Source organism: Sebastes umbrosus, chromosome 15 (assembly GCF_015220745.1).
Source record: "Sebastes umbrosus isolate fSebUmb1 chromosome 15, fSebUmb1.pri, whole genome shotgun sequence".
NCBI classification, from domain to species: domain Eukaryota; kingdom Metazoa; phylum Chordata; class Actinopteri; order Perciformes; family Sebastidae; genus Sebastes; species Sebastes umbrosus.
In genome coordinates this window covers 23,318,387-23,345,002 of record NC_051283.1, presented here as the reverse complement: position 1 = coordinate 23,345,002, position 26,616 = coordinate 23,318,387, and the positions used below count along the sequence as shown (strand labels likewise).

Sequence of the window (26,616 nt, the reverse complement as noted above, 5' to 3'; positions counted from 1 at the left end):
TCTTGGCAGAATTTCACCCCTTGATTTTTTTAGGTGCCGGGATTCCCCCGTGCTTTGTTGGCAGGTTTGTGGTAAACTGCCAAATTTTTACTTTCAAACCTTTAACGTCTGTAAATGTGGGAAGCATCTTGGAACGGAAAGGTAATACGGTCTGAAGTGGTTGCTTTCTTTTCTTATTTCTTGTACTTCAATAAATGCTACATTCATGGGGCAAAAAAAGACGTTGGCAACACCGCAGGACTTCAAGTATATTTAGACATCATACAGTATGTATAATCTGGTTGACTAAAACAACATAATCAACATTCATTTCCTACAGATTTGAGTGGCCGCAGTACTTTGGCCAGAGTGTCATCGCACCCGTCTGTTGAAGTTGGCGGCGGTCGCTCTCTGTGGTCATTAGTTGTCATCAACTATTCTGATTTCAATTTTTCCTTATTTCCCTGCTGATGCGATTTCTTTTCATGAGCATTCATTTTTACCTGGCAAGTGTGAAATGATGACAAGTTGATTAGAACCATTCAAACTTTCCCTCCTCCCCACATAATGGGAATAGATTATAGCTGCGAGCAGCAACACGGCCACCGGGCTCCAGGCAGGCAATTTATAAGAGGAAAAGAAGGTGATTTAAAAGTTTTAGCATGTGTTTGGAATTCATTGTAGGAGAGTTAAATTTAAAACACTTTATCTTTGCATTAAAGGGATTTTCAATAAAAGAGAGTTTTAAAATTCAGATAGCCTCCGTCAGTCTGTGTCACATCGGATGGGACTGGATCAATCTGCTAAATCTGGTCTATTTGTATTCCGCTGAATTTAGTCCATTTATGTCTCACTGTGAAACTTTCTCATGAATAATCAATTACCTGTTATTTATCATTAAATCGATAAAAAAATCTAAATTTTGCCAAAATTATACATTTCAGGACAAATGGAATTAATTTACCAAACTTCCCAACAAAGATTAGGTACAGGAACAATCAATCAGGAACAATTTTGGTGAATCTATTTTTGTTCAGGTGAGTTTGAGTAAAAAGACAGACAAGAAAGTAACAAAGAAAGAAAATGACAAGTAAAGAGAGACAAGGACGTACAAAAGTCAACACTGTCAGCACTGTCTTCACTATAGTGAGTCATCAACCAAAGTGTAGACACAGGTCAAAATAACAAGAGTGCATGCCAATGCTGAAACTGGTATAAAGCCAGCAGTGCCACAAACAAAAATTGACTTTGAGCGTTCTCAAAGGTGGTCAAACTGTTTTCAAATGCAGCACTGTGAAGAAATGCCAGCACATCTACTGCAACTAAAGGTCTATTTACTAATCCAACTTCAAATTTTGTACATTTTTGTATATTTTGCTAATGTTGCTGTTGTTTTTATTCTATATATTGTGTCTAACTTCTCCGTTTGTAATGCTTTACATGTAGATTATATCACCTATATACGTTTTTGTGTGCTTTGCTAATGTTGCACATTGCTGTTTTTTATGTACAGCCCTTTAAGGCATGCTTTGTGATATTGGGCTTTAATAAACTTTGACTTGACTTGACTTTTGACTTATTTGTTTTCTAAATAAAGGCTATTTCACTGAGCTGCAGGCATCAAAGACAACCATCTTTAGACTGGTTTGGATTAGATATGGATATGGATCAGCATTAATGTTAATTAATTTTGTCAGCTATTTTTTTTATTTAATATTACTCCTTCATCAAATGTCCTTGTCAGTTTTTATCATATCTCATCGTCAACCTCATCCTGCATTTTTTTTAAGTCAAGTTTTAGTTGACTAAAAGTCTGAGCATTTTAGTCTCATCTTAGTCAAAGAAAACCATAACTATCTTAGTATAGTTTTAGTCATGAAAACTGCTGACATTTTAGTCAATCTAGATGAGCCAAAATATCACCTTGTTTCTTTCTCCCAAGCCCTGTTGTTGTCATTGGAAACTTTAACTTAAGTTAGTAATTTACTCCGAGTCCTCCTGACTGTGTGTTCCATGAATATTCAAGGTGTAAACCTTCCATGGGAATTAACATGAATTTATGGGAATTACCAAGAAATGACCGGAATAAAATGGAAATATAGGGGCTATTTGCTCAGGCTGTATTTACCATGTCACATGCAGATAGATATACAAACAGACATAATCCATTCATTTGTCAAACACATACAATGTGAAATGTGCCATGTGGTGAGTTAACTAGCAAGTTAACTAATGGGGAAAGGTGCTTTGAAAATTTGAGCTGACAATGTGGGCTGTGTACAAACTAAGGGTTTATAGTGAACAACTAATTTATAAAAGAAATGTTTTATAATAAAGAATGAAAGGAAATAGATTAATTAAAATTCCTCAATTAGCTGCAGCCCAATCAAGCTACATCCCACATGGTAACACGTGGTTGCACGGCTAGCTGTTTCTTCCTGTTTCCAGTCTTTATGCTAAGCTAAACTAACCAGCTGCAGGTTGTATCTCTATATTAGTTGGACAAGTATAAGAGTGGGGTCAACCTTCACATCTGACTTTCAAACATTTCCCAAAACCTCAAGCTATTCTATAAACACCTCTCTATCCCATGGTCACCTTCAGGAGATCTAAGTCGATGCTCTGCCTCGGAGAAGATGTGGATTTTTGTGCTCCGTTTGTTCACTTGACCCTTTCACCCAGCTGGACTCTAACGAGCAGACTGGGATGCCTGGTTTCTTTGTTCATTTGTTTTATTCAATCGTAACTCTTATACTTTCTCTAAAAGAGATTATTTTAAAGATGAGTAATGTTATTTTCTTCTGTAAGCTCAGAACTCAGAAGACAGTTGAGGCAGGAAAGACGTTCCTCACAGAGACACGATGTCCTCAGACTGAGCCTGGGAAAGTGAACTACACACTGGTAGGGTGTGTGTGTGCGTGTCTTAACCGAGAGTGTGCATCAAGAAAAGACAAGACAAACAGTAAGTGACGGAAAGAAGCATTAGCCTGTTGTTCTGAGCTAGTTACAATCTCTCTCTTTCTATCTCACACACACTCCTTCAGAGCCAGCCTTGCAGAATAGGCCCTGTTTGTTTGGAAGTGTCCAACTTGTCAAACCCTCATGCCATGCTGTCTGACACGCACAAATGAACACATCTCATCTGCGCTGCTGCTGCTTCTTCTGCTTTCTAGATACTGCTTCAAATGAAAGGGAAAGTTAGTAGAGGGACGTGGGGAGGAGGGGAGGAGGGAGAGTTAAAGTCAGAGAGCCCACAGATCCCACGTTTTGTCCCATAACGTCAATCAGTCTTTGTACCGGAGACTCTGCTGAAGCTTAAAAACTGTCCTCCACTGTACGACTAGAGTCCAATAAAATCGAAGCACAGGGGGGGAGTGGAGGCAGAGAGGAGTGTTGCACAGACCAGCATGTTACGGCAACAACTGGATTGGTTGCTATGGTTTTTAGTATTAGTTTCTGGAGGCCACATGAGGTGAAATGCAGCCAACCACCCAGAAAATGTGACTGTTTTTAAAGGACTGTGTGCGTATTCTGTGTGAATCTAAGCCCTAAAGTCACACTAAATAAGCAAAATCACTAAAAACGCTGTTCAAGAGAATTCTTGTTAGAGCATTAACTGTTAACGGAGTCAGCTTCAATGTGAAAGTGGAAGAGAAGTTCTTTCCAGCCTCTAAATAGGCAAACTGTCTACATGTCATGTATACAGTAATGGGGGGATAAATAATTCAAAAAACAAGCCTGAGGCCAAATCAGCTTCTTCGCTCGCCCTTGCTCTGAAATCGATGTTTGGGGAGGAAAAAGGAGTTGCATTTAAGTCAGCCGGAGCAGAGAAGTGGTGAGATTAACATAATGAAGAGATGTGAGGGAGCAAATGAGAGAGAGAGAGAGCGTTACAGAGGATAACACTGAGAAAGAGAAAGAGCGGAGAGAGAGTTGAGTGGAACAGAAAAGGAGGGCAGTGAGAGAGCGAGAAAGGCGTTCACACATAGAACAAGTGGGTATATGGAGAGTTGCGGTTCCAGGAACAGCAGATGCTTCTACTCAGCGTGAAGCTGGAGCTGTAGGAGTAGTTTAGTTTGAGCATTCCTGCGGCTGTCTCGCTACTTTTCAGAGGTTAAGCACCACTATCTCTTTATACCAGCGAGTGACGCACAACTTGACAACAGGGTCGACTAGAGGAGGGTGTGCTAGGGTTGAGAGGGGGCAGAACAGGGATTACAGAAAGACAGGTGGAGAGTGGATATTATGCAAAAGAGAAATACAGGATTCAGAGAGAAAAAAGCTTGGATTAGATCTCGACCAATACTGTAACCTTCTGACCGACACCAATATATATATAATCTAATCTCTAATCTCTAAAACTTGGTTATTAAAGAGTAATTTAACAGCATGCTGAAAAGGCAGTGATTAATTGTCCTCTGGCTGAAGAGTTTCTATTTCACCTGGGTGTGGTCAGAGGCATGCTCTACTGCAACTGTAACCACACCCAACAGTGATGTCACCGTGTACCGACACACCCTAGGAGTACACTTCTACATCACTGCAGGAAGGTAGAAGTTAAACTAGCGGAGGTCGGCAAAAAACGTTGCTCTTTGTGACCAAAATATGTCAGACGATTAGATTGTCATCAGGTTATGAAATGTGCATTATCAGTGTTTATGAGCCTCATAGATGTGGGTCAGTAGGGCCCTTCTACACCCACTAGGAGGTTTTGTCATCTATTCACACGGTCGATAATGGAAAGAAGGAATAAAAAAGAAAGATTAAAAGAAGATGACAGTGACCTCCCCGCAACCCTGAATAGGATAAGTGGTTACATGATGGATGGATGGACAGCGACCTCTAGCAACCGTAGTAATTATGACAGGAGCAAAAGTCCATATTGCGTGGAGGTCGCAGGCAATGAATGGGACACAAAACACGGGTTTTCACCTGGGAGACCGGGGTTTGCACCTGTGTGAAACCAACAACGTGTAGTTGTCTTTGTGTTCACAAGCGTTAAGTTTCACTTTCACTTTTGAAACGTAGTTATTTTAAGTCAAAACACAATGTTGTTCCCTTAACTTAGCGAAGTGTTTTTGTTGCCTAAACCTAAAGAAGCTGTTTTGTTTGTGTTCACAACGTGACGATTCATTTGGTTTTACAACGTGTTAGAACATGTTGCTTTTGAGTTTGGCTTTCATTTTTACAACGTAGTAGGTGTAGTAGATTCCTAATTACAACTGAATCGGTTGCAGATGTACTGGAACATTTTAAAGTTGAAGAATAAACTTGTTAAAAACTTAACACAAAGAGCAATCAACTATCAGTAAACCCAAAAATGGTAATTGGTGGTTAGTATGATAAACATTAAGGTTACATTGGGTTTTATTCATCTTGACCTTTTGGCATTTTTGTAATGGTGTAATGGTGTGTTGTAATGATCTTTTGGCCTACACATATGGCAGTCCCAACATGTTTGCTATATGTTAAAATGTGAAGTAAATACTTGTCGATGTATCTGTCCAGTGCAGTTGTTCTGATGGGAGGGGAGATGGAAAATGTGGGACTTTGATGCTGAACTAGAGCGTTTTTGCTCATAATTCTTCCTCCCTCTGTCAGTTTTTTTGAAACAGAGCCATGGGACATGCCGACTCTGATAGCTAGGCAGCTAATGTCAACACTGGACCTCAGAGAGTCATTAGGGATAATGTGGCGCTGCTGAGTGCCTGGGCCTCAGCTCCATAAAAACAGGTGGTCCCAGGGTCACCCCTCCTTCCCTTCCCCTCACCTCCTCTACTTAGCATACCGTATGGCGCTCTCCTCTCCCTTCTCCAGCTCCCCCTCCACCGTTCCCCCAGCACACACGGGAAAGGTTATTTGGACAATTGGTGGTGATTAGCTCTTGATTTGGCTCACTCTGTTCGTTTGATCAGACCGTGGCATGGGAGCGAAAGCCAGCGCGACTGAGGGGGCGCAGCTGTGGCTCGGCCACGACTGAAATTGGGTGAGGAGAACCAGAAGGAGAAAGGAGGGGATATAGGAGGGAGAAAGCAGATGAGAAGGAGGTAGAAGAGGATGAAGAGGAGGAGCGAGGAGTTGGGGATTTAGGGACCTCCAGGGTCCTTTGCTTTCTTGGCAGTTTGAGTTATGGATTCAGGCTGCTGGCAGAGAAAATGTGAACTGCTTTGTCCCTGTTATTCCAGGTGTGGGCCCTCGTAAAAGAAAAAAAATACATTGCGTTCTTCCTTTCAACCTTTCATCCAACAACCTGCTTCCATCCTCTCTAAACCTCTCCTGGGTGGTGAATTGCAAACAAGAAAAATGTAGGTGCTGGCTAATAGCTGGCTGGTGAATCAGGTTATAAAGTCTGCTTTGCCCTAAAGTGTTTGGGGGCTTTGTTGGCTGCACTGATCGTCGGGTTGGACGGGCTTGGTGTTGGGCTTAGGGTTGGCCCAGTGCCTCAACCTGGCTGGTTAGGCCAAGGAATTTTTCTCACAGTAACGGCTGTTGCATCCATCCATCCATCCATCCATCCAGTCACACAACCAGCCAGGCAAGTGGGAAGGCCTCTCACTATATGGGTGTTTAGCCAACAAATCCCCTCTCCACTCCTTTGGCCTCTCCTCTACGCCCATATATCAGGCTGACGGCTGCGGAGAACCCGACATCCAGCCAGCTGAATAAAACAGAGATTAAGCACCCACCCGAATCCATTTAATTACTCGTTCAACAGCTCTTGGCATGCAGCTCCAACCGCTGTGAGAACTTTGGAGTTCTTCACTCTTTACTTTTTTCTCCCAGTGACCACAGGGAGGTTGAAGGAGGTGGCCGGTCACAAAGAAATCTTGGCCTTGGTAACTCAAGTAATCGCTGATTCAGTTGTTGTTAACTGCATGTTTGTGTGTCTGCAATTTAAGGCTCGGTTACCAGGGTGTGTAAGGCTGGGAACTGAAGCCAGATGGAGTAGACTGTTTTAACAATGACATCATGTAGAAGGAAGCATCCCCAAATGTTTGTTTGTTTATTTTTTGCAGTAGTGTCTTCAATGGTGGGGATGCATCTTTTAAGTCAGTAATCAGTAAATTACTTATTATTGATGAAATAATATAGAATCAACACCAGGGCTGTGTATTGGCAAGAATTTAGCGATACGATACGTATCATGATACAGGGTTTGCGATTCAATATATTGCGATTGTGATTAGGGCTGTGTCAAAGTTAACGCGATAATAAGGTGTTAATGCAAATTCAAATTTGTAGTGGGCTCAGTTTTAAAGCTAGAGTGAAGATACTGACATCATATTAAACTAGAAAACCTAATGAATCCATTGGTACCAACCATGTCATACTAACTACTACTATACTAAAGCATGCATATTTGCCCATGTTGATAAGAGTATTAAATACTTGAAAAATCTCCCTTTAAGGTACATTTTGAACAGATAGAAAATATGTAATTAATCGTGATTAACTATGGACAATCCTGCGATTAATCAAGATTAAATATTTGAATTGATTGACAGCCCTAATTGTGATATATTGAAAACTGTAAGCCAGGCGATATATTGCTTTTTTAAATCTAATTTTAGGAAAATATTCATAGTATAAATAATGCACCACCATATTCAGAAAATCTGAGTAAAACGTTTACTTTTGTATACTATCAGAACAGTGGGATCTGTATTTGCATTTATTTTTTTAGTCCCTGTAACGTCCAACATGATAGTACTACTTTGAGAGGGCTCATACACTGAGAGAGAACATCTATTTGCAAATGTAATAAAGTATTGATCGAGCTAGTTTTTGCATGTTAACTATTAATTAAATATAATCAATACAGTGTTTTTGAGAATCAATACAGTATCACAAAACATAAAACTCAATATTTTCTTACAACCAACACTGACCAAAATGAGCAAACAGTTAAACAGATTTGATGTATTTGTTCAAATCTAGAAATAGAACTTGTGTGTTTCTGTGTTTTAAGTGAGAACTGTGAACTTTGGGAGGCTGAGAGGCCTTGATGAGGGTTACTGAAATTGCGACAGGATCTTGGCAATGAAATATTAGAGCTCACGAGGACGGGGGTTACAACCACAGTGGACGGCATTTATTTTTTTGGCACCTCTCAGGCGGAGTACGACAGCCTCCAATCAGCAGCCACGATATGGCCCTCTGTCAAGAATTCGGCAGTTTGGCGGCAGCATGTTTGCTTTTGAGATAGTGGCGAACCGGGGCGGCAGGAGCTGCTTTTCAATGAGTTTACACAACAAAACCCGGGCCCTCGGCCCCATCAGGGAGAGCTGATGGGGCCGAGGGCCAAGAGGAGGAGGCGCTGGGTGCTGCTGGAGGAGGACTGGGGGGAAAAACCTGAGGGGGACCCAGAGTGCTGCAGACTGCAGAACAGTCGCATGATGACCTTTTCTGGAATGCTGCCACCCGCCTGCCACTGAAACACAGTCTGGCTAATTAAAGTTTCAGTGGCATTGGATTTTCACTGGCACAGCACCTCGGGCAACCTTGGGGGCTCTTAGGCAGGCGATACACACAGAGGGAAGGATGGGAGATATAAGAAGAGAGAGAGAGAGAGAGAGAGAGAGGAGCCGTGGAAACAGTTGAACAAGAGGACAGCCACTAAAGGGCAGCAAGGCGGCACATCCAAGCAATAACAGACAAAGTCAGTGGCTTTCCATAACGCACGGGAGAAGAGCTATATATTAGAATGCAAATCTACAGTCACAAACATGCTGGGTATTTTACATAAGCTCCGACATGGTTTGCCCTTCCAAATAGTTACGCTCTAAATATTCAAGATCATATGGAATTAGAAATGAAATTGAAACTGTCCGACTCTGTACATCTGGGTGAATGCGAGAGCTAAGCGAAGAGATGTGCAATGTCAAAACGCTGAGTGCTTTTCCAAATCTTATCGGGCCGCCTCTCAGGCTAATGGAATTTTGATGGGTCAGTATCAAGAATAAATGCATGACTTATGACACGGCTACCGGGAGCATTACCAAATATGCCGGACAGCATGTTCTCGTCTCCAAAGGATCATTGAATAATTGGCTGCGTTTGACCAGGACATTTCTGGAAATATGGCCAAGAAGAGGTTATGCAACCAGACAGACTCGCTCATGGCCTGCATTTCACAATCCACTGGCCTTGTCTCCATTAATGATCTTGACCCCCTTTTTTCACCATTTTAGAAGTGAAAGGGCCTAATGGAGCCGAACAAAGCTGCTTGTGTGTGTCTGTGTGTGTATGTCTGTGTGTGTCTGTCTATGTGTGTGTGTGTGTGTGTGTGAGAGACAAAGACACTGAGAGAAAGAAAGCCCCTGTGACTGTGTGTTACAGCTTGATGAGGTCTTGGTCTGTGATTCCTGGGGGAGGTGGTCCAATCTAAGCTTTATTAGGCCTTATTGAGCTGTGTGCAGGCAGGTGTGTGTGTGTGTGTGTGTGTGTATGCGTGTTTTCTCTATCAAGAACATTTGGCAGAGCTTTATGAGCACCTTTGTGTGTGTGTGTGTGTCTCTAAAATACACTCAGTTGGTAGCAGTTTAATGGGGTGTGTTCAAGGTAATGTACATGGATTCTTCTTCATTATTTGACTTTAGTTTGATCAGTTTGGCATTTAAAGGTTGGGTCAGTGATCTTGAGAAACTAGCGAGAGTATACTATATTTTTAAAAAATGATCCAAACGAAAAAACGAGCTCAATGTTGCCAACTCTTCCAATGACAGTAGCTATCAGCACCAGCTCCAAAAATCCCTAAATCTAGCGAGAAAGTCGCCAAGTCGGCAACACTGACGGCCCGTCAGTTCAGGCCTCCCTCCAAAGCCACTCCCCCAAAATTATCAATAAGAACATAAACATAAAATGAACGTGAATGGTGAACATGGCTATTGTAAGTACTCAAAGCTGTCAAGCTAGCAGCTTGTGGAACTTGGGATTCTGGTGATGCAGAATGAGTGCACGGGCAGAGTGCACGCAGGCCAGAAACCCTCACAGGTTACTACATTTAGCATAAAAAATATGCTCAAATCATAACATGGCAAACTGCAGCCCAACAGGCAACAACAGCTGTCAGTGTGTCAGTGTGCTGACTTGACTATGACTTGCCCCAAAACTGCATGTGATTATCATAAAGTGGGCATGTCTGTAAAGGGGAGACATGCCAGTTTTTCCTCGCAAAAGTTTTGCATAACTTTGGAACGTTATTTAGCCTCCTTCTCGACAAGGTAGTATGACATGGTTGGTACCAATGGATTTCTTAAGTTTTGTAATTTCATATGATACCGGTATCGTCACTCTAGCTTTAAAACTCAGCCCGCTACAACCTAAAAATCGCAAGTTGCATTTATGCGTTACGGAAATTAGTGCTGTTAAAACGAATATGCGTTAACGCGTTATCGTGTCAATTTTGACATCCCTAGTCTACGCAGGTAGCAGCCTGTTGTTCACATTAAATATTTGACAATACTTTATTAGAAATATACACAGATGCATGAGAAGAAAGGTAGACTAGTTGTTTGGTCTAGTTAAGCAAGTGACTGATTCTCCATCTACAATGAGTCTGTTTTGGGCCGGGCGAGCTGGCTACAGTACGACTGGGGACCAGGCGGACCAGCTTTGATTGACATTTGACTTGGCTGTTAGCTTCATGGTTTGATGCCCATGAGCTACAGGCACTGTAAAACGCTCCAAATGCAAATTGGTTTTCCATCTTGTTTAAGTACAACAACTTCTACACAAAATGTCTCTTGTGTCTCCAGTCTGTCGGCTATTTATTCAGTTAGAATAGTTACAGGGGCTTATTTAGACCGCGAATAAGCACATAAAGGTTTTCCCTCTACATGAAACATCTTTATCACTTTAAACTTGAGATATTGTTTCTATTAAATGCTTTTAAAGAGGGCAGTTTAAATCAGTACCACTACAAGAACTACAGAATTAATTTAACTTTTGCCCATAATGGTTATATTAACTTTCCCACAGAGGAAAAATGACAAAATCATTTGTTACTGGAATATACGGAAAGATTAATATAGAAACTCAAAGTTTCCACATTAAATAAATTAAAGTGGAGGAGATTTATGTATGCTTTATCATGAGGTGGGTGCTGGAGAAATGTATAGAGGCATACTGTGCACCATGTACTGCTAAAAGCATACAGCCATGAGAAACACATCATGGCCAATTACACCCCGTAGTGACATTGACCAGTGTGACAGGGGAACCTCTGTGTTTAACTGTACTCACGGTTGGCAGAGTTTGATGAGGTCCTGGTCGGTGGTCCCAGGTGGCAGGCCTCGGATATACAGGTTGGTCTTACTCAGCTGCTCCGCCCCTCCCTGGCTGCAGCTGTTGGTGCTAGGGCTGGGAGGAGCCATGGGATGAGGGGGTGGAGCATAGGGCTGCTGGGAAAAGAGAAGACAAAGAGAGGAACGATTTAACACAAACAGCTAAAAGATAGGTTTCATTTTTTAAGACATGGGAGGATAAATGAAAGAGTTAAAGGGATAGTCCGGGTGTTTTGAAGTCGGGTTGTATGAGGTACTTATTCATAGTCAGTGTATTACCTACAGTAGATGATGGTCAGCACAAAATATTCCAAATATAGTGTACATATAAATTGATATTTATTTTTTTTAGGTGGGCTAAAATACATTTTGCTGCCGGCCCGTCCACAGCAGTACATTGTTTTGCTTCCGTGCGGTAACTCCTGTCTGTTTCTCCAAACTGGAGGCGTGCCGACCGCCATCTACTGTAGGTAACACACTGAATATGAATAAGTATCTCATACAACCACACTTCAAAACACCCAAACTATCCCTTTAAAAACACTGAGAGGTGAGGTGTGACAAAATTAAATATCTGAGACAGCAGAGGAAAGTGTGAGAAGGAGTGGGAACAGTGTATCTTTTGAAGAAACAGCAGGCACATTCAGTTCAACGTCATTGTCACTATGGGAGTAGACATTTTAAGGCGGCTGCGAGGCTGAGAGGAGATGAGATCAGGGACACTCAAGAGATGAAAACATTCAAATCAACAGCAAATATTAATGAGTAAAATTTCAACATTTAACCTCAGCCTCAAATATGAAGAATACTACATTCTCATTAGAGGTGGAGGAAAAAAAATCAATACAGCATAGTGTTGCGATCTTTTGCATGGCAATATTGCATCAATACATAGACGTCAAATAGCGATCTCATATGATATAAACTGTTAACCTCTTAACAATCCGACGTAGTAGCTAGAGTGGTACTGGCATCATATCAAACTAGAAAACCTTAGGAATTGATCGGTAACGTGTCATGTTAGTTTGTCGGGAAGGACGCTAAATAACGCTCCAAAGTAACACTAAATTTTGGCAAGGAAAAACTTGCATGGCCATTTTCAAAGGGGCCCTTTGACCTCTGACCTTGAGATATGTTAATGAAACCTCTGAGATGAACAGAGTGAAAACTGTGTCTTATTAGATATAACAGATGTTGACAAACTGCATAATTTGCAGTTGAAAAAAGGTAATAAATTACAATATATTGCAATACCGATATATCTTATCGTAATACTACTACTATAGCATATCGCAAAAATGTTTAAAATCGCAATAAGATCGTATTGTGACTTAAGTATCGTGATAATATCGTATTGTGTGGCCTCTGGTGATTCCCACCCCTAATTCTCATGTGGAAAAAGGTCTGCACAATGACAGATTAGATGACACATTCTGTACTGTACACTTCTTCCACTTTGTGTCACCGACCTTTATACAGTATATTGCAATGGATTGCATCTGAAGTTTGTCAGTGTGCAGGTTTTTTTTTTTCTAAATATGTGACTGGAGTCAAGAGTGCAAGCCTTTCTACATTTTCTATTTTAAGTAAACATTTCACCACGGTGTCTCTCTGAAATTAGGGTTCATAAGGCTTCCAACAGTTTTAAATGATGGCAACTTGCTGCTTACTATTCATACCCTCAAAACCAATTCCATTACACTGTAAAACAATTTACACCTCGGAGGGTGTGCTATCTCGACGCAGTAATCCTCTCAAGCCCATTTCATAAACACCTCAATACGAACGTCTCTTTCCCAGTATAATCTCTATCTTCTAAAATGTATTCGAAATGCTTTAGATGTGTGATTTCTTTTTTCTCCCTCCCTCTCCTTCTCCTCTCCTGCCTGTTGTGCTGTTAGTGTAGATTTATGGTGTAGGAGTCAGGGCCCCCTGCTCACAGCCCATTTATATCTCTATTGCAGGGACACTGCACATAGTGACAGGAAGGGAGAAGCAGGGGCCCTGTGGGCATGAGGGGGAAGAGAGAGAGAGAGGGACAGAGAGAGAGAAGCACTAGAAGAGAGAAAGAAACGATGCACACTGCAATAAAGTAAGTGAGTGATGGATGAAACGGAGGAAATAAAAAAAAGTGGTCAGGGAGAGAGGGGGACATGACTAAATACCAGCAGCAGCTCCAGTTAACCATCTTAACCCCTTATCCTCCCCAGAGAGAACCTAAAGACCCCATGCCATGCCGTGGAAACACACACAGTTAAACACGCACACACACACACACACACCATTAGCCTTCCGATCCGCCCCACACGTTAGCAGCGGCTGCCGAAGCATGGCTGATTTGATGCGCTATTTTAAGCGTGTGTGCCATGCCAGCGTGTTGCCTCCCACTCCTCAGACAAAAGAGCCGGGGTCCCTGGAGCGTGAAGAGAGAGAGCCAAGTCCATCAATGGACGGCCAATTACCACGCTGAGCTAAGTGGAACTGATGGGCAGCCACTCGCTGTGCCGGACGCACACATACTGTACACACACACACACACATGCCACGTGATGACACAGAAACACCTTTTGTACACGGAAGCCAAAACAGCCATCGCACCATCCGGCCAGAGCTGTTTTAAATCCTCCGGAGTCAACTTCAGCTGGACTTTCAAGTAGTTTGAGACAAATCTCAAGTGGAGTCCCGGACTGTAGTCCGTGTCCATGTCAGATCACAAGTCTTCATAATGAGAGTAGTCATTGTCTTGATGAAAGTCTGTCAGGCCTTTGAATACTAGAGCTGCAACGATTAAGCGATCAATCAATTAGTTGTTAACTATTAAATTAATCAGCAACTATTTTGATAATAGATGAATCGGTTCAAGTCATTTTTTAAGAAAAAAAGGCACAGTTCTCTGTTTCTACCTTCTTAAATGTGAACATATCCCTGGTTTCTTTACTCCTCTATGACAGTAAACTGAATACCTTTGAGTTGTGAACCAAATAAGACATTAGAGGACGTCATCTTGGGCTTTGGGAAACACTGATAGTCATTTTTCACTATATTCTGACATTTTAGAAACCAAACAACTAATCTGACGATTATTTTATTGATTAATCGACAATAAGAATAATCTTTAGTTGCAGCCCTACTGAATACTGAACATGAAAACGCCTTGACGTGTGAGCATTTCGCTTTCGAAGCTGTTCATAGCTTTTTACATGAATCAGACCATTTAACTCCTTAATTAAAAATGCATGATGTGTGGCTATGTTAGGCCCGTTGTTGTTAGAGTTAAGGCTGTTACACACGTCAATAAACTTTTTCTGTTGTTTTTGTCATGAGTACTTTCACACAGAAGGCAAGTATTAGGCTGCGGTAAAGCGGCGTAATTTGTTTTCGGAACGAGGTCGATTTTCTGAGCTTTCGCAAATAAAGGCATCAACCAATCACATTGTGCGGGCTGAGTTGCACCTATATGTAGGAAACAACAACTCCGAGGCTCTGGAGTCGAACCAGGACGGCAAACTTTATTACACTTTTCAACTTTGACAAAGGCAGCGCAGACCAGATCCACTTCTTCCGCTCTTACCTTTCACAATAAAAGCCCTAGACATATAATATTCGCAGGTGAATATTTCTCATTTTCATGTTGTTTATTCGTCACGCCCCTAATGTGTAAAGGCCTTTATGCACAGCCCTGTGGCTTCAGGGTTGAGATGTCAACCATAAACCACAACATCCCCGGTTCAAATCCAGCCAGCCTTTGTTGCATTTCTCTCCCCCTCGTTTCCTGTCTTCTCTCCACTCTCGCTTTTATAATAAAGAAAAGTTAAACATGAGAGTTAAATGTGGTTTGTCGTCAAGTCTTTACTCACGTAACTTCAATCCCACAGCGGTAAAGTTCAAGTCTAACGTTGCAATTTTTCTGACTTAAGTCTGACTCAACTATAACTTTGATCGCCAAACACCGACGCACAAACTCCACTTTGCCCCCCTCCTCCAGCAGATTGGGCCTCACTCTGCTTTGGTAGCCTTGGTTACACAGGCTAAAATGAAAAAAAAAAAAGCACAACTAGTCATCCGGTCACTCACGTTTTCATGCAGTGGCAGTAGAATAGAGGAATCTTAATCTCCTGAGTGCTCCATGGGAGTTATTTTCTCCCACTCAAAGTCACAGGAATGTGCGCAGCTGCAGTTCAAGCCTCGACTTTGAGGATTTCACCTTACGTCCCCCCTCCTCTCAACTCTTCGTTTTATTTTCCCCTGGTCCACTGTAGCTTAAATTACACACACACACACACGGTACTTAACATAACTGTGCGACACGTACAAATTCGCCAGCACAAATAGCGCTGAAGGTTAATTGAAAGCCTCTCTCTCTTTCTTTGTTTTAGCCCCTTCAGTAATACACACAGCGCCCTCCTCCTCCTCCTCTTCCCTGGGCTCCGGGCTTGGCTTGCATCCTGGGCTTTGGAATTCATGTGTCCCACCCTATCGATTTGCTTTCATTTTTTAAGGTCAGGAGCTGAAATCTTACACAATGAGGCATGGAGGGTCAGAACCAGCCCATTACTTACAGTGTTGGGCGAGAAGACAGAGACCGAGGTTATCCAAGGAGAAAGAAAAAAAGGACTGAAGAGTCCCCCGGGATAGAGAAGGGAGGAATGGGTGCCGAAGATCTCGGAGGAGTGGCGGCTGTTGGGGTGGATGTTGGGACGGGGTGAATGGGTTTCATGTCGGACTTATGGATTTAATGGCGTTTTTTAAGGGAGGTTTGTACACTTGAGGAATGCAAAAGTTGGATAAAGAGCTGCCAAAAGGGCAGGCTCTTCAAATGCCTGTGTGTCTACATGTGTAATGTATGTGTGTACATGCGTTGGGAGGGAACTCGCGCAAGCGTGGGAGTGAAATTACCAAACACACATTGGCTGTTGCTTCAACCCGCAAGCACACACACACACACTCACACACGCATTCCCACAAAAACCCTCTTTTTTAAAATCAAATTCTCTCTTGGCTTCCTCCGGTCGCCCCCACTGGAGGTTAATAACCGCGCTTGTTTCTCTTTCCGGACGGTTCCGTGACTGCTGTTTACCCTCAGCCTGTCAAGCCTTCCAGATCCGGCTTCTCAAATATATAATAAAATGCAGGCCTTATGTGTCAGGATGATGAGGATTGAATACAGCACTTGACAAAAGGGGTATTGCAGCAAGAGAGAGGGGAAGGGGGATGGAAGATTGAGGGAAAGAAAAAAAAAAGATAGAAAGAGTTAAAGGGAGGAATAGAAGAGAGTGTGGGAGAATAGCTGGTTATGACACTTCAAAAACCTCCAGGTGGTAAATGAGAAAAAGCTCCATTCTCCCCCCTCCCTACCCAGCTGTGACATGCTGCTACAGAGGCTTACTGGGGGATTTCAATTTGCCGCACTGTATTTTAGACGGGCAGAATGGTTTACACAGGCCCAATTTACCGAGCCAGCCGTGCAGGAGGGGGTAGGGGGTGGGAGGGGGGGTTCACAGCCTCCGTGACACGCCAGCCAATGTTTATGAGTGTATTAAGTGAGGATGATAAATCTAACGTACGTTGCATAGGCTGAGGGCGCACGGCGCTGCACTGTACATTCACACACCCACATTCTTCATTGAGATCACAGCTAGCCCACTCTGTCACGGAGAGTAATAGGTAAGCCTGAACCTACTGTGTGGCTATTGTTATTATGTTTATACAGCATCTTTACACTGTATGAAGCCCTTATGCATTGTGCATATACATGTGCTATTGCAACCTTATTTATGCTGCTTATGATCACTGTCCTGTTATAGGCTGTTCTCATACACCGTTCGTTGCTGTAACTGCAAAAAGTAATGAACTGTAATTTGCATAAATCAATTTCTATGTAATCCGTATAATCGTGAAGTATAAAGAGCAAGAAACGCCGCATAGGGAGGAGGTCGGGGTGGATGGGGGAGTCAAAAAACATTGTGATTTCGCCCAGGATACCGGTGTTCGTACCCCGTGTGAAACCAGAAGTCAACGTTGATTTATTTGTACTAAAGTTACGCCACTTCCGGAGTTATTTTAACCCAAACCACGATCTTTTCCTAAACCTAACTAAGTTGTTTTGTAGCCTAAATCTAATCAAGTTGTTTCCTGTGAAGACCAAAGTTTATTTTGAAAAGACTGAATGCATGTAGTGAGCAGAAACTGACGTCATGTGTTACTGGACATTCGTAGGAATACCAATCGTTGCATGAGGACAGGTTGCCTATTAAAACCATCTCCAAAATATCAACAGCCCTGTTTTCAACTTTGTTACTATGCATTTTTCAGAGTTGAGAGGTTTCTCAACCCCTGAAGAAACACTTCAGATTATTAGAAAATAATCTGAAACCATGTTCCTGGAGATACATGGTTTTCACCGGATAACGATAAGATGCCATTTTCAAAAAAGAAAAATGAAAGCAAGAACAAGACATTTAAGTAAAAAATGAGGACTGGAAAAAAAAAATCAATTCTATACATGTTTATAAGGGGTGTGTAATATCGATTCAATGATCAATGATCCAATATCATCGCCGGAAAGTGAAAATATCAATACATGTCATCATCTTTAAGATACACCTTTATTTTGAAATTCCCTCTTTATATTTATTCTTTTTATTAAAAGAATATATTGTTTTTCATTTAAATGTCAGCTCAGTAATATTATTGTCAAATCATATTTTAGTTTAGTTGTTTTGTGCGAGGTGATAAAAATGTAAGTGATTGTATTAAATAGGCATATGATATCATATCCATCGCAGGCCCCTAAATTGAATCGAATCAAGATCGTATCGTGACAGACTTTGTGATATCAGCAAATATCGTATTGTTGTCTGAATCAATATGATATTGTATCGTGATGAAAGTTGTGATTTAAACCCCTATTGTTTATGATATGTTATCCCTGCAGATAGCACCTGGAAAGTTGGTTTTCCCTTTTTTCCAGGTTGACTATATCTTTATATAAGGTGGCTCCTTACTTGTATAAAAAATGTGAAAACATATCATGTGAGCACACAATGTTTGCCAAACAGAAAGGAGGGCAGCCATGGCACTAATTGGAATGAAAGCAGGGCTGTGGCTTCCCTGCCTCCCTGCACTCTGCAGGGCAGGGCTGCGACTGGAGGAGAGGCGGCTGTGCACCGCCATGGTAATTGGCCCTGATTTATAGGAGGCCACAGCAGCCAGCGAGAGCTAGCTCAACACTGGCAATAGGCCAGACAAGGCCACGCTGTCAATATCAGTAAACCAACCCAACCCTGCCCAAACACCCCCCCCACGGCCCGGACGCCGCTACCCGAGATCAGCTGTCACCGTATACGGGAGGGTGCCCGTGTGTGTGCTTATTCCCTATCCGTGTGTCCTTGTGTTTGTGAGTCACACACACACGAGACAACCTGCCACGAAAAATGACAAGCAGTCGCCTTAAATTGAAGAAAAAAGCCTCTCAGCTCATCCTCCATTAATTCATGCTGGCAAAGTCTCTGCAAAGACTCTTAAAGACAAGCACGGTCCCAGAGGCATCCCTTCCAAACTGCCAGAACTAACAGCTAGCTCTGCGGTCGGCCGCATTCACATCAGCCTCCGAGCACGGGAGGAACACAAATCCCCCATCCATCCTGGAGAGCTGCTCCCAAACCTTTAGCCCCTTAAACATGTACGCCGAGAGGAGAGGGAGGGACGCTGGAAGACAACGGGGAAGAGAGCCATTGTCCTCCTTTTTTCATGCCACACGCTTGCTCTCTTTGTGTATGCCTGTCGAGGTAAACCCCATAGCCAAATCATCCCCAACTCACATGGGAATGCAACGCTGATGACGCTACAGCCAAATGTATCCTGATAGGGAGCATCTCTGTATGCGAGGGCATGGAGAGAGTGCAAGAGGAGAGAAGGGGGATGAGACAACAGCCAAACCAGGACGGAGGAAAAAGAAGGAAATATATAGGAGAAAAGAGCAAATGAGAAAGAGACGGATTAAAGTACAGGAGTCATTGTGAGTGTCTGATTCTCTCTGGGCTTGCACCAGCCTGCGGGCCTTCTTCCTCAGTAAAAACAACAAAAGCCCTGGGATCTGGGACAGTAGTAAGCCAACACTGCTGTGGACAATGACGCAGGGGGCTAATTTTAAACATGCTGATTGGTCCATCTCCAGCATCTCTCAAAGCAAACGATGGAGCTCCCTCTCTCTCTCTTTTCCTGTTTCTCTCTGTTGCCTTTCTTATTGCTCACCCTCTTCTCTCCCCCCACAGGCTCCCCTCTCACTTTCTCTTTGGGGCAGATAAGAGCGGGATGTTGTCTCCCGTGTCAGGACCCATGTGTCTGGATCCAGAGCCCCGGAGTTAAAATAGAGGCCATATCTTTCCCAGGGGGGGAGAGTAGATAGGATGCATACATATTATCTGACAGAGAGGACAAGAGCTATGGAGGTAAACAAGGCGTGCTTTATGTAGCGTCACTGTTTAAAAACACCCGAGTCATCTGTTTCAGCTGCAAGGGGGTGACATAAAGGGAAAATAGTATTGGGTCTGAAATGCATCATTTTACTATGAGACATGAATTGGAAATGGAAAGTGATCGTTATTACCTGTTGTAAATCTGGCATCCAAAGATAGCACAGGGATGGAATTGGAATTACAGTGCTTTTTACCGTTTATTTACACTTCTTTGTAAGAATTTAATTGGTACTCTCATCCGGAGAAGAACTGTGAGATCAATAATTAGTCACGAATCACCACAGTTTAGAAGACTAAAAATAAATATGTGCAAGGAACAGCAATGCAAGCGTATGACCTAGAAAAGACATTTTTTTTTTAATAATGCAAAGGTAGGAGGAGGGGGGTAAAGAGTGGAAGGTATCATATCACAATGCCACTATGCTTTATGATATCTATAAAGAAGGAATCTCTGTCTGTGTGTCCTTCGTATATCTCAAGAACCGTTCATCTTATCTCCTTCACACTCGGCGGGGGTATTGCTGCGTTACCAAAGGATGTGCAGTGTCAAAGTGGGTGCAATTTGGACACGCAACAATCACGCTGATTGACTACCATCCTGAGTATTGTAGGAGCAGTGAGCTGCTGTAAAGCACCCGGGGAGCAACTTGGGGTTCAGGGTCTCGCTCAAGGGCACTTCGAAATGCAGACAGCAGGAGCCGGAGATCGAACCGCCAACCTTGTGGTTGAAAGACGTATAATACAAGTAGACTATGCCTAAAACACATCTATATCTATGCCTACAACACTTGAATGTCGGGTTCCCCCTTATTGTTTATTAAAAGCTTGAAATCAGCTTTTATATCCCAATCATCCCCTCAAATGTTACTCCTCTGACACACGCTGTTGGTTGAAATCTGTGTAGATGCACTACATTTTATATAAGGTTTTAAGCTTTAAGAATTGCAGGCATAATCTAAAACATATACAATTATTTACAGCAAATATATCATATGTCACACGCTGTTGTCAGCGTATGACATACAGTATAATACATATGTAGGGATCGGATATTGGCTATTGGCTCGATACTGACCTTATCAAGAGGATCGGTCATGATGAGATCAATCTGCATTAAATGCCATTTTTTCCATTTTTCATGCAGGGATACAGATTTTAAATTGGAAAATGAGGAAAAAAGAAAGCACTATTGTCTATATCGTCTAATAGCCTGAGTTGAATTACAGGTTATTGGTTCCAGGAGAAAAAGTGTCAACGATGCATCCCCGAAGAAATATGCATGATGTAGAGAAATATAGGAGGGTAATATTTGCATTTCACAGTTTGCCCTTGGTACTGAGTCTAGACTGGTAAATCATCGGGTGACATTTAATGAATATAACATAAATGCTGAGCTGATGTATCTGAAATGTAAAATAAATATATGGGATGTCTTTTCTTTTATCTTTCTTTCTCTTTGATTAAAACGTAATGACAGTGCCATGCATTAAACACTTTAACATCTTTGATTTTAAATTACGAGTCAAGAAATGCACATTTGATGGGGGATTCTTACAGTTATGAATTCAAGCAGTTATGAACTTTCTCTTCTGTTCAAACATTTGCAGAATCCATTTCCAACATGTTACTCTCTTAGTGAGGTCTTCCATCACCTCACATTCTTGTTTAGTTTTATGCAATCGCATTGATAGCATTTACAGAACAGGTTGTTCACCAGGCCCAAACATGCACACCCTTAGCTCCCATGTTTATACCACTCCTTGGCAAACCGTAAACTTCTCTCTGTGGACATTAAAGGTCAACCGGTGTTTAGGTGACATAACCGGTGGCTTAAGTGTGTTTGTGGAGAGCGATTACGACGGTTTGGCTGCGAGCGAGGTGACTGCCGCAGAGGGATACGTAAAAAAAAAAAAAGAGTAGAGAGCGAGCCGTGGGCAGAGCCAAAGTGAAACTCGATGGACATAAATATTTGGGCTGATTTGTCATCATTATGGCCAGCTGGGTCCGTTTGCAAGCTAGCCGGTGTGGGAGTGGAGACTGCAGGATGGATGCAGCAAGAAAGTGGGAGGACAGAGGCACTCCTTTAAAGAGCGAGCAGCAGCAACCGCGAGATGGACGGAGGATGATGGAGAGAGTGGGAAAAAGAGAGAAACAGAGTGTTCTAAACTTTGGTCTCTAGCTGAACCTGAGCTGGCAGCCTCAGATATACTGTGGCTATGATCCATATAGACAAATCATGATTACAGATAGGTCCCCAGGTCACTTATTTAACCAAACCCCTCAATTTTGAGCTGACAGATGTGGCAAATGATTTTCTTTTATTAAGCCATTAATCATTTAGTCTATAAAATGTCTGAAAGGAGTGAAATATTCACAAGGTGACGTCTTCAAATTACTTTTTTTTTATAACCAACAGTCAAAAACCTCAAAGAGCTACAATATTTAATCAATCAGTTGTCAACTATTAAATTAAACCGCCAACTATTTTGATAATCAATTAATCAGTTTGAGTAATGTTTTAAGAAAAAAAAGTCAAAATTCTCAGATTGCAGCTTCTTAAACGTGAATATGTTCTGGTTTCTTTACTCCTCTATGACAATAAACTGAATATCTTTGAGTTGTGGATAAAAAAACAAACATTTGAAGACGTCATCTTGGGCTTTGGGAAACACTGATCGACATTTTTCACCATTTTATAGACCAAACAACTGCGCCTTGGTAAGCCCTAATTGCGATTAAATATTATACATATCGACTGACAGCCCTAGAAAAATGTATTCTGTTCCATAATTCAACTGAGCTCAATGCATTTCATGTTTTTAGAAAATTACGCAGCCTGGAAAAACCCTCCGTCACCAGAGCTCTGCACCCAGAGGACCCTCAGTGTGAAGCTTCGTCTCTGTGTAAAACAACACCAGATATTAGGAAGAGAGCAGCAACCTCCCCTCTCTCTCTCTCTCTCTCTCTCTCTCTCTCTCTCTCTCTCTCTGTCTAATTGGGCACATTCTTCAGGAGTCAGTTATGTTTTTCACAGGAAGTGTAAGCACAAACAGAGGACTGTGGAAGATCTAGATAAAGCTGGACTATCTCTTTTTTCAGCGTGACCTGTCTCTCACTGAGACAAATGTCTGCCAATCCAGTCACGCACATGGGCTGGCATCCTGCCTTGAAATGTTCTCATAGGCTGCATAAAGGGTAGAGAAAGTAGGAGAATAACAAAACACCCAACTGTGAGACTCTCCCTCAAAAAATACATCTTAAGTGTCGTCTCAAATATACCATATGTTAGTTCTCAGTCCACTGGCCTTTGACTGGCAGTCCAAGAGGACCAAGTCGTTGGCTGACTGCCACTTCTAAATGACTGAATAGATAGCTGACCGGCTGACCAGTTGATGAGTTATTGCTCAAGTGTGGATGCCAAGGGGAGCGAGAGCGAGAGAGACAGGGGACAGATTGATAGAGACGAAGCTTGAGCCGTCCCAGAATGCCATTTGTTACGCCGTTCTCCAGACAAACAAATTTACGTCTCCTCTCCCAGAAGGTCAACTGTGCTCAAATTCATAAATAAGGCTGTAATTGGTGCAGGAGCGCCAAAGAGGCTCAAAGGTCCACAACAGTCTAGTGCATGAGTTACTGCCCGACGCTGACTTCAGTGTGCGTTTGACTGCGTGCCCACGGCCATATGTTAAAATACGTAATGTTTGCATAACTGAGCCATGTTGTCATTGCTTTTACAAATAGCAGACTCACACGGAGAAGTTTTACACATAAAAGACGACTGCTGGCAGGTATTGCTCAGTGAATGCTAGAAAAGCAGGCATAACACAGTGCGTACGTCGTGCTATGCTTTGTGTATGGAAGGATGAACACTGAGTTTATCAGAGATACAATGTTTTCTATCACAGACCTTAATCAAGCATCAAGTGTACAATATCTCATAACATCTTTATACTAAAGCCACAGGATGCAACCAGTAGGGCCTCAACCAAAGAAATTCTTAGTTGATTAACACTTATTTGATTTTGTCGACGAATCGATTAGTTGATTTAATCAAAAGTTTCTTGGAAATAATCGACTACAGAAATCATAATCGACTGAGACCAAAACAACCAATTAGTCAACTGATCGACTAAGGGCGCTTTCACAAGCCAACATTGAGTCCGTTTTAATCGTACTCTGGTGCGGTTCAACACCTGGTGCGGTTCGTTTGTGAACGCTGGTCCGAGACCGCTCGTGAGAGGTGGTCTTGGATCGTTTCCAAGCAAACCAAATCACAGATTGCCTGCGTGGGCATTTGTTGAGATGGATGGTGACATGTTAACATGAGTGGGAGAGGACTGGCCTGGACTTTTGCAGAAGTCCGATGTTTGCTTGACATCTGGGCCGAACAGAACACAGAATTTGCTTAATAAAGACCAGGAAAATAGTGACGTTTAGTCGGTAGGGATAAACTGGAGGAGAGGGGATTGGTGGGAACAGTAGATCAGTGCCGATTCAAAGTGGAAACACTTCAATTGCAATATTTCAAAATCCGCAATTCCCTGCATAGAAGTGGCAGCTCTTGAGACGAAAAAGATAAATTCGCTCCTTCATACACGGCCCTGAGCAAATTCATTTTTTTTTATTTGGTCCACTTTAATTTGTGCACTGTGAAACTGAACCAGACTTAGACTGATTTCACTGTGATTCGCACTAGCCAAATGGACTATTGCTTGTGCAAGCGCCCTCAGAGGGGGCAGCTCTAACATCAATGAATTAAAAGTGAAGCCAGATCGCAAACATCTGAATTACACATCGATAAAAACATTCATTAAATGAGACGATGTATGTCCAAATCCGTAGAATAGAAATTAAAATATGTATAAAAAAGAAATTGGAAAAAAAAGTATAAAAGATTAGATGGGCAGTGGAAAATAAACAATTGTTATCAACAGGAGACGTTCAAACTGGGGATAGGGAAGGCAGATCAGACAATAACCAGTCCAAGTCTCACAAACAGACAATAACCAGTCCAAGTATCATAAACAGACAATAACCAGTCCAAATCTCATAAACAGACAATAACCAGTCCAAGAATCATAAACAGACAATAACCAGTCCAAGAATCATATCCGAACTGGAAACATTTTCAGAACCTCGAAGAAAAACAATTCATACAGAAAAATGTGAATGTTTCAGAAGACTTCTCATGAAGACAGGGACAGCAGAGTCAATTACTATTAAGAACATTTGAAGAAAATAGTCAAATATTAGTATTTGTTTTTAATTATTTACTCAATGTATTTTCCGATTTTCATTTGTATCATATTAATTTTGTTTGGCTCATTTTAAGGTTGTTTTCCATCAAGTATTGAGGTGCTAATTGTCTCTTCTTCTGCTTGGTTTACGCAGCCTGTGGCTTCGATATTAAGCTGCTGTTGTCTCATATTGTGAATCCGATGCCAAACAAAGATCTATCACACATAACTTTAATAAAATTGGTGCTGATAGTGTTTAGGGATTCAACCTATTCTTTCATATAATTCAATTATAACATGTACCTGTCGATGCTTTTGCGTGTTATCACCATTATTCTTCACCTTGTTGTGTGAACATACTGTGCGTTAATGTATTCTATGCCTGTGGAGAAATCCAGTTCTCATGCACTGCCGAGAAATATGTGTGATCATACACACAAGGAAACGCACAAAAAGGTGGATTCACACACACAAAACAAAGAAAACTGGCATTGACACGCAAACTGTAGAGGCATACATACGTACATACATACATACATACATACAGGAGAGGACACACATCCTCTTCCCTTTTGAATATTCATTTTTCTTCCACATGTAAAGTAGTTGCACTGGGTCTGGAATGTCACTTTGGGCCCCCGGGGAATACACTCACTGGAGCGTCTCTGACAATTGCCAGACTAAATACTGGCACTAAACACCAGCCGCTGTTGTGGCAGGAAGGCTTGAGACACCGCTATAACAAATCAGCAAGGGAAATGGAAAAACGGTCCGTTTGTAGTATAGTTTATAGGGTTATTTTATGACGTCCATCTGAAAAACATATCCAGGGATTTCACAGAGGGATCCTAACCAACCGGGCTGCGTTCCGTCTTTAAGAAAGCCAGAGAATCAGGTGCACAAGCGGCAGCAGGAGGAAGGTGGTGATGTTTAAACGCTTAAAAATGGACGGTTTGTAATACAGAATAATTCAACGTCTATCTGGCCTTTATTCTTTTTGATTATTGTTCTATAGACATCATTTAAATGAGGCACAAACTAGCACAGGTCTCCAGTTCTTTGTCTATATGACAACTGAAACATTAATGTGTGAAAAAAAACAAAATGGCTTTGAAATGGTACATTATCCAGCAATTCTGTAATTGCGAGGCAGGCTGTAAATGAGATTTTGATGGATGTGAACTTCTGGATGTGTTAGAGAAAAGGTCGTGCAGCAGCAGGCAATCAAACTGACAAGAGTGTTGTTTCCTTTTTTTTTAAAGGGTGGGAAAGAGCAAGATGAAAATATCATCTGGGATCTTTTGCATGTTTGAAAATGAATTGTATCCAAATATTTGCACTACAAATGTTAGACTTAACACTGAAAATATAAAGCTACATCAACATCTGGAACCACGTACAGCATTACTCATACCGTAAACTGTCCTACTTTACTTTAACACTGCTATTCTCACTTTGTTTGAGGGCAACTGCCTGGTGATACACTTTGTGACTTTATACTGTATCTTGGCAAGGACTGCCTGACTGCACCAAAGTTTTCGTCTCTGTGAGGTTAGAGTGTCTGAAACACCCACCTTTGTGGCTCGGCTCCAACCTCTGATTTGGCACCCAGCTCACTTCTGACAAATGCATTTCTAA

General features: G+C 42.0%; 1 protein-coding gene across 5 annotated transcripts in view; it reads right to left on the bottom strand.

Moving 5' to 3' along the window:
- rbms3 (RNA binding motif, single stranded interacting protein) overlaps positions 1-26,616 on the bottom strand; it is a 341,188-nt gene that overhangs the window by 180,938 nt on the left and 133,634 nt on the right. For all 5 annotated transcript variants that reach the window (XM_037793986.1, XM_037793990.1, XM_037793987.1 and 2 more), the window contains one exon: positions 11,224-11,381. In XM_037793986.1, coding sequence (XP_037649914.1) covers positions 11,224-11,381 — 158 coding nt within the window. The remainder of the gene's footprint in view (positions 1-11,223; positions 11,382-26,616) is intronic.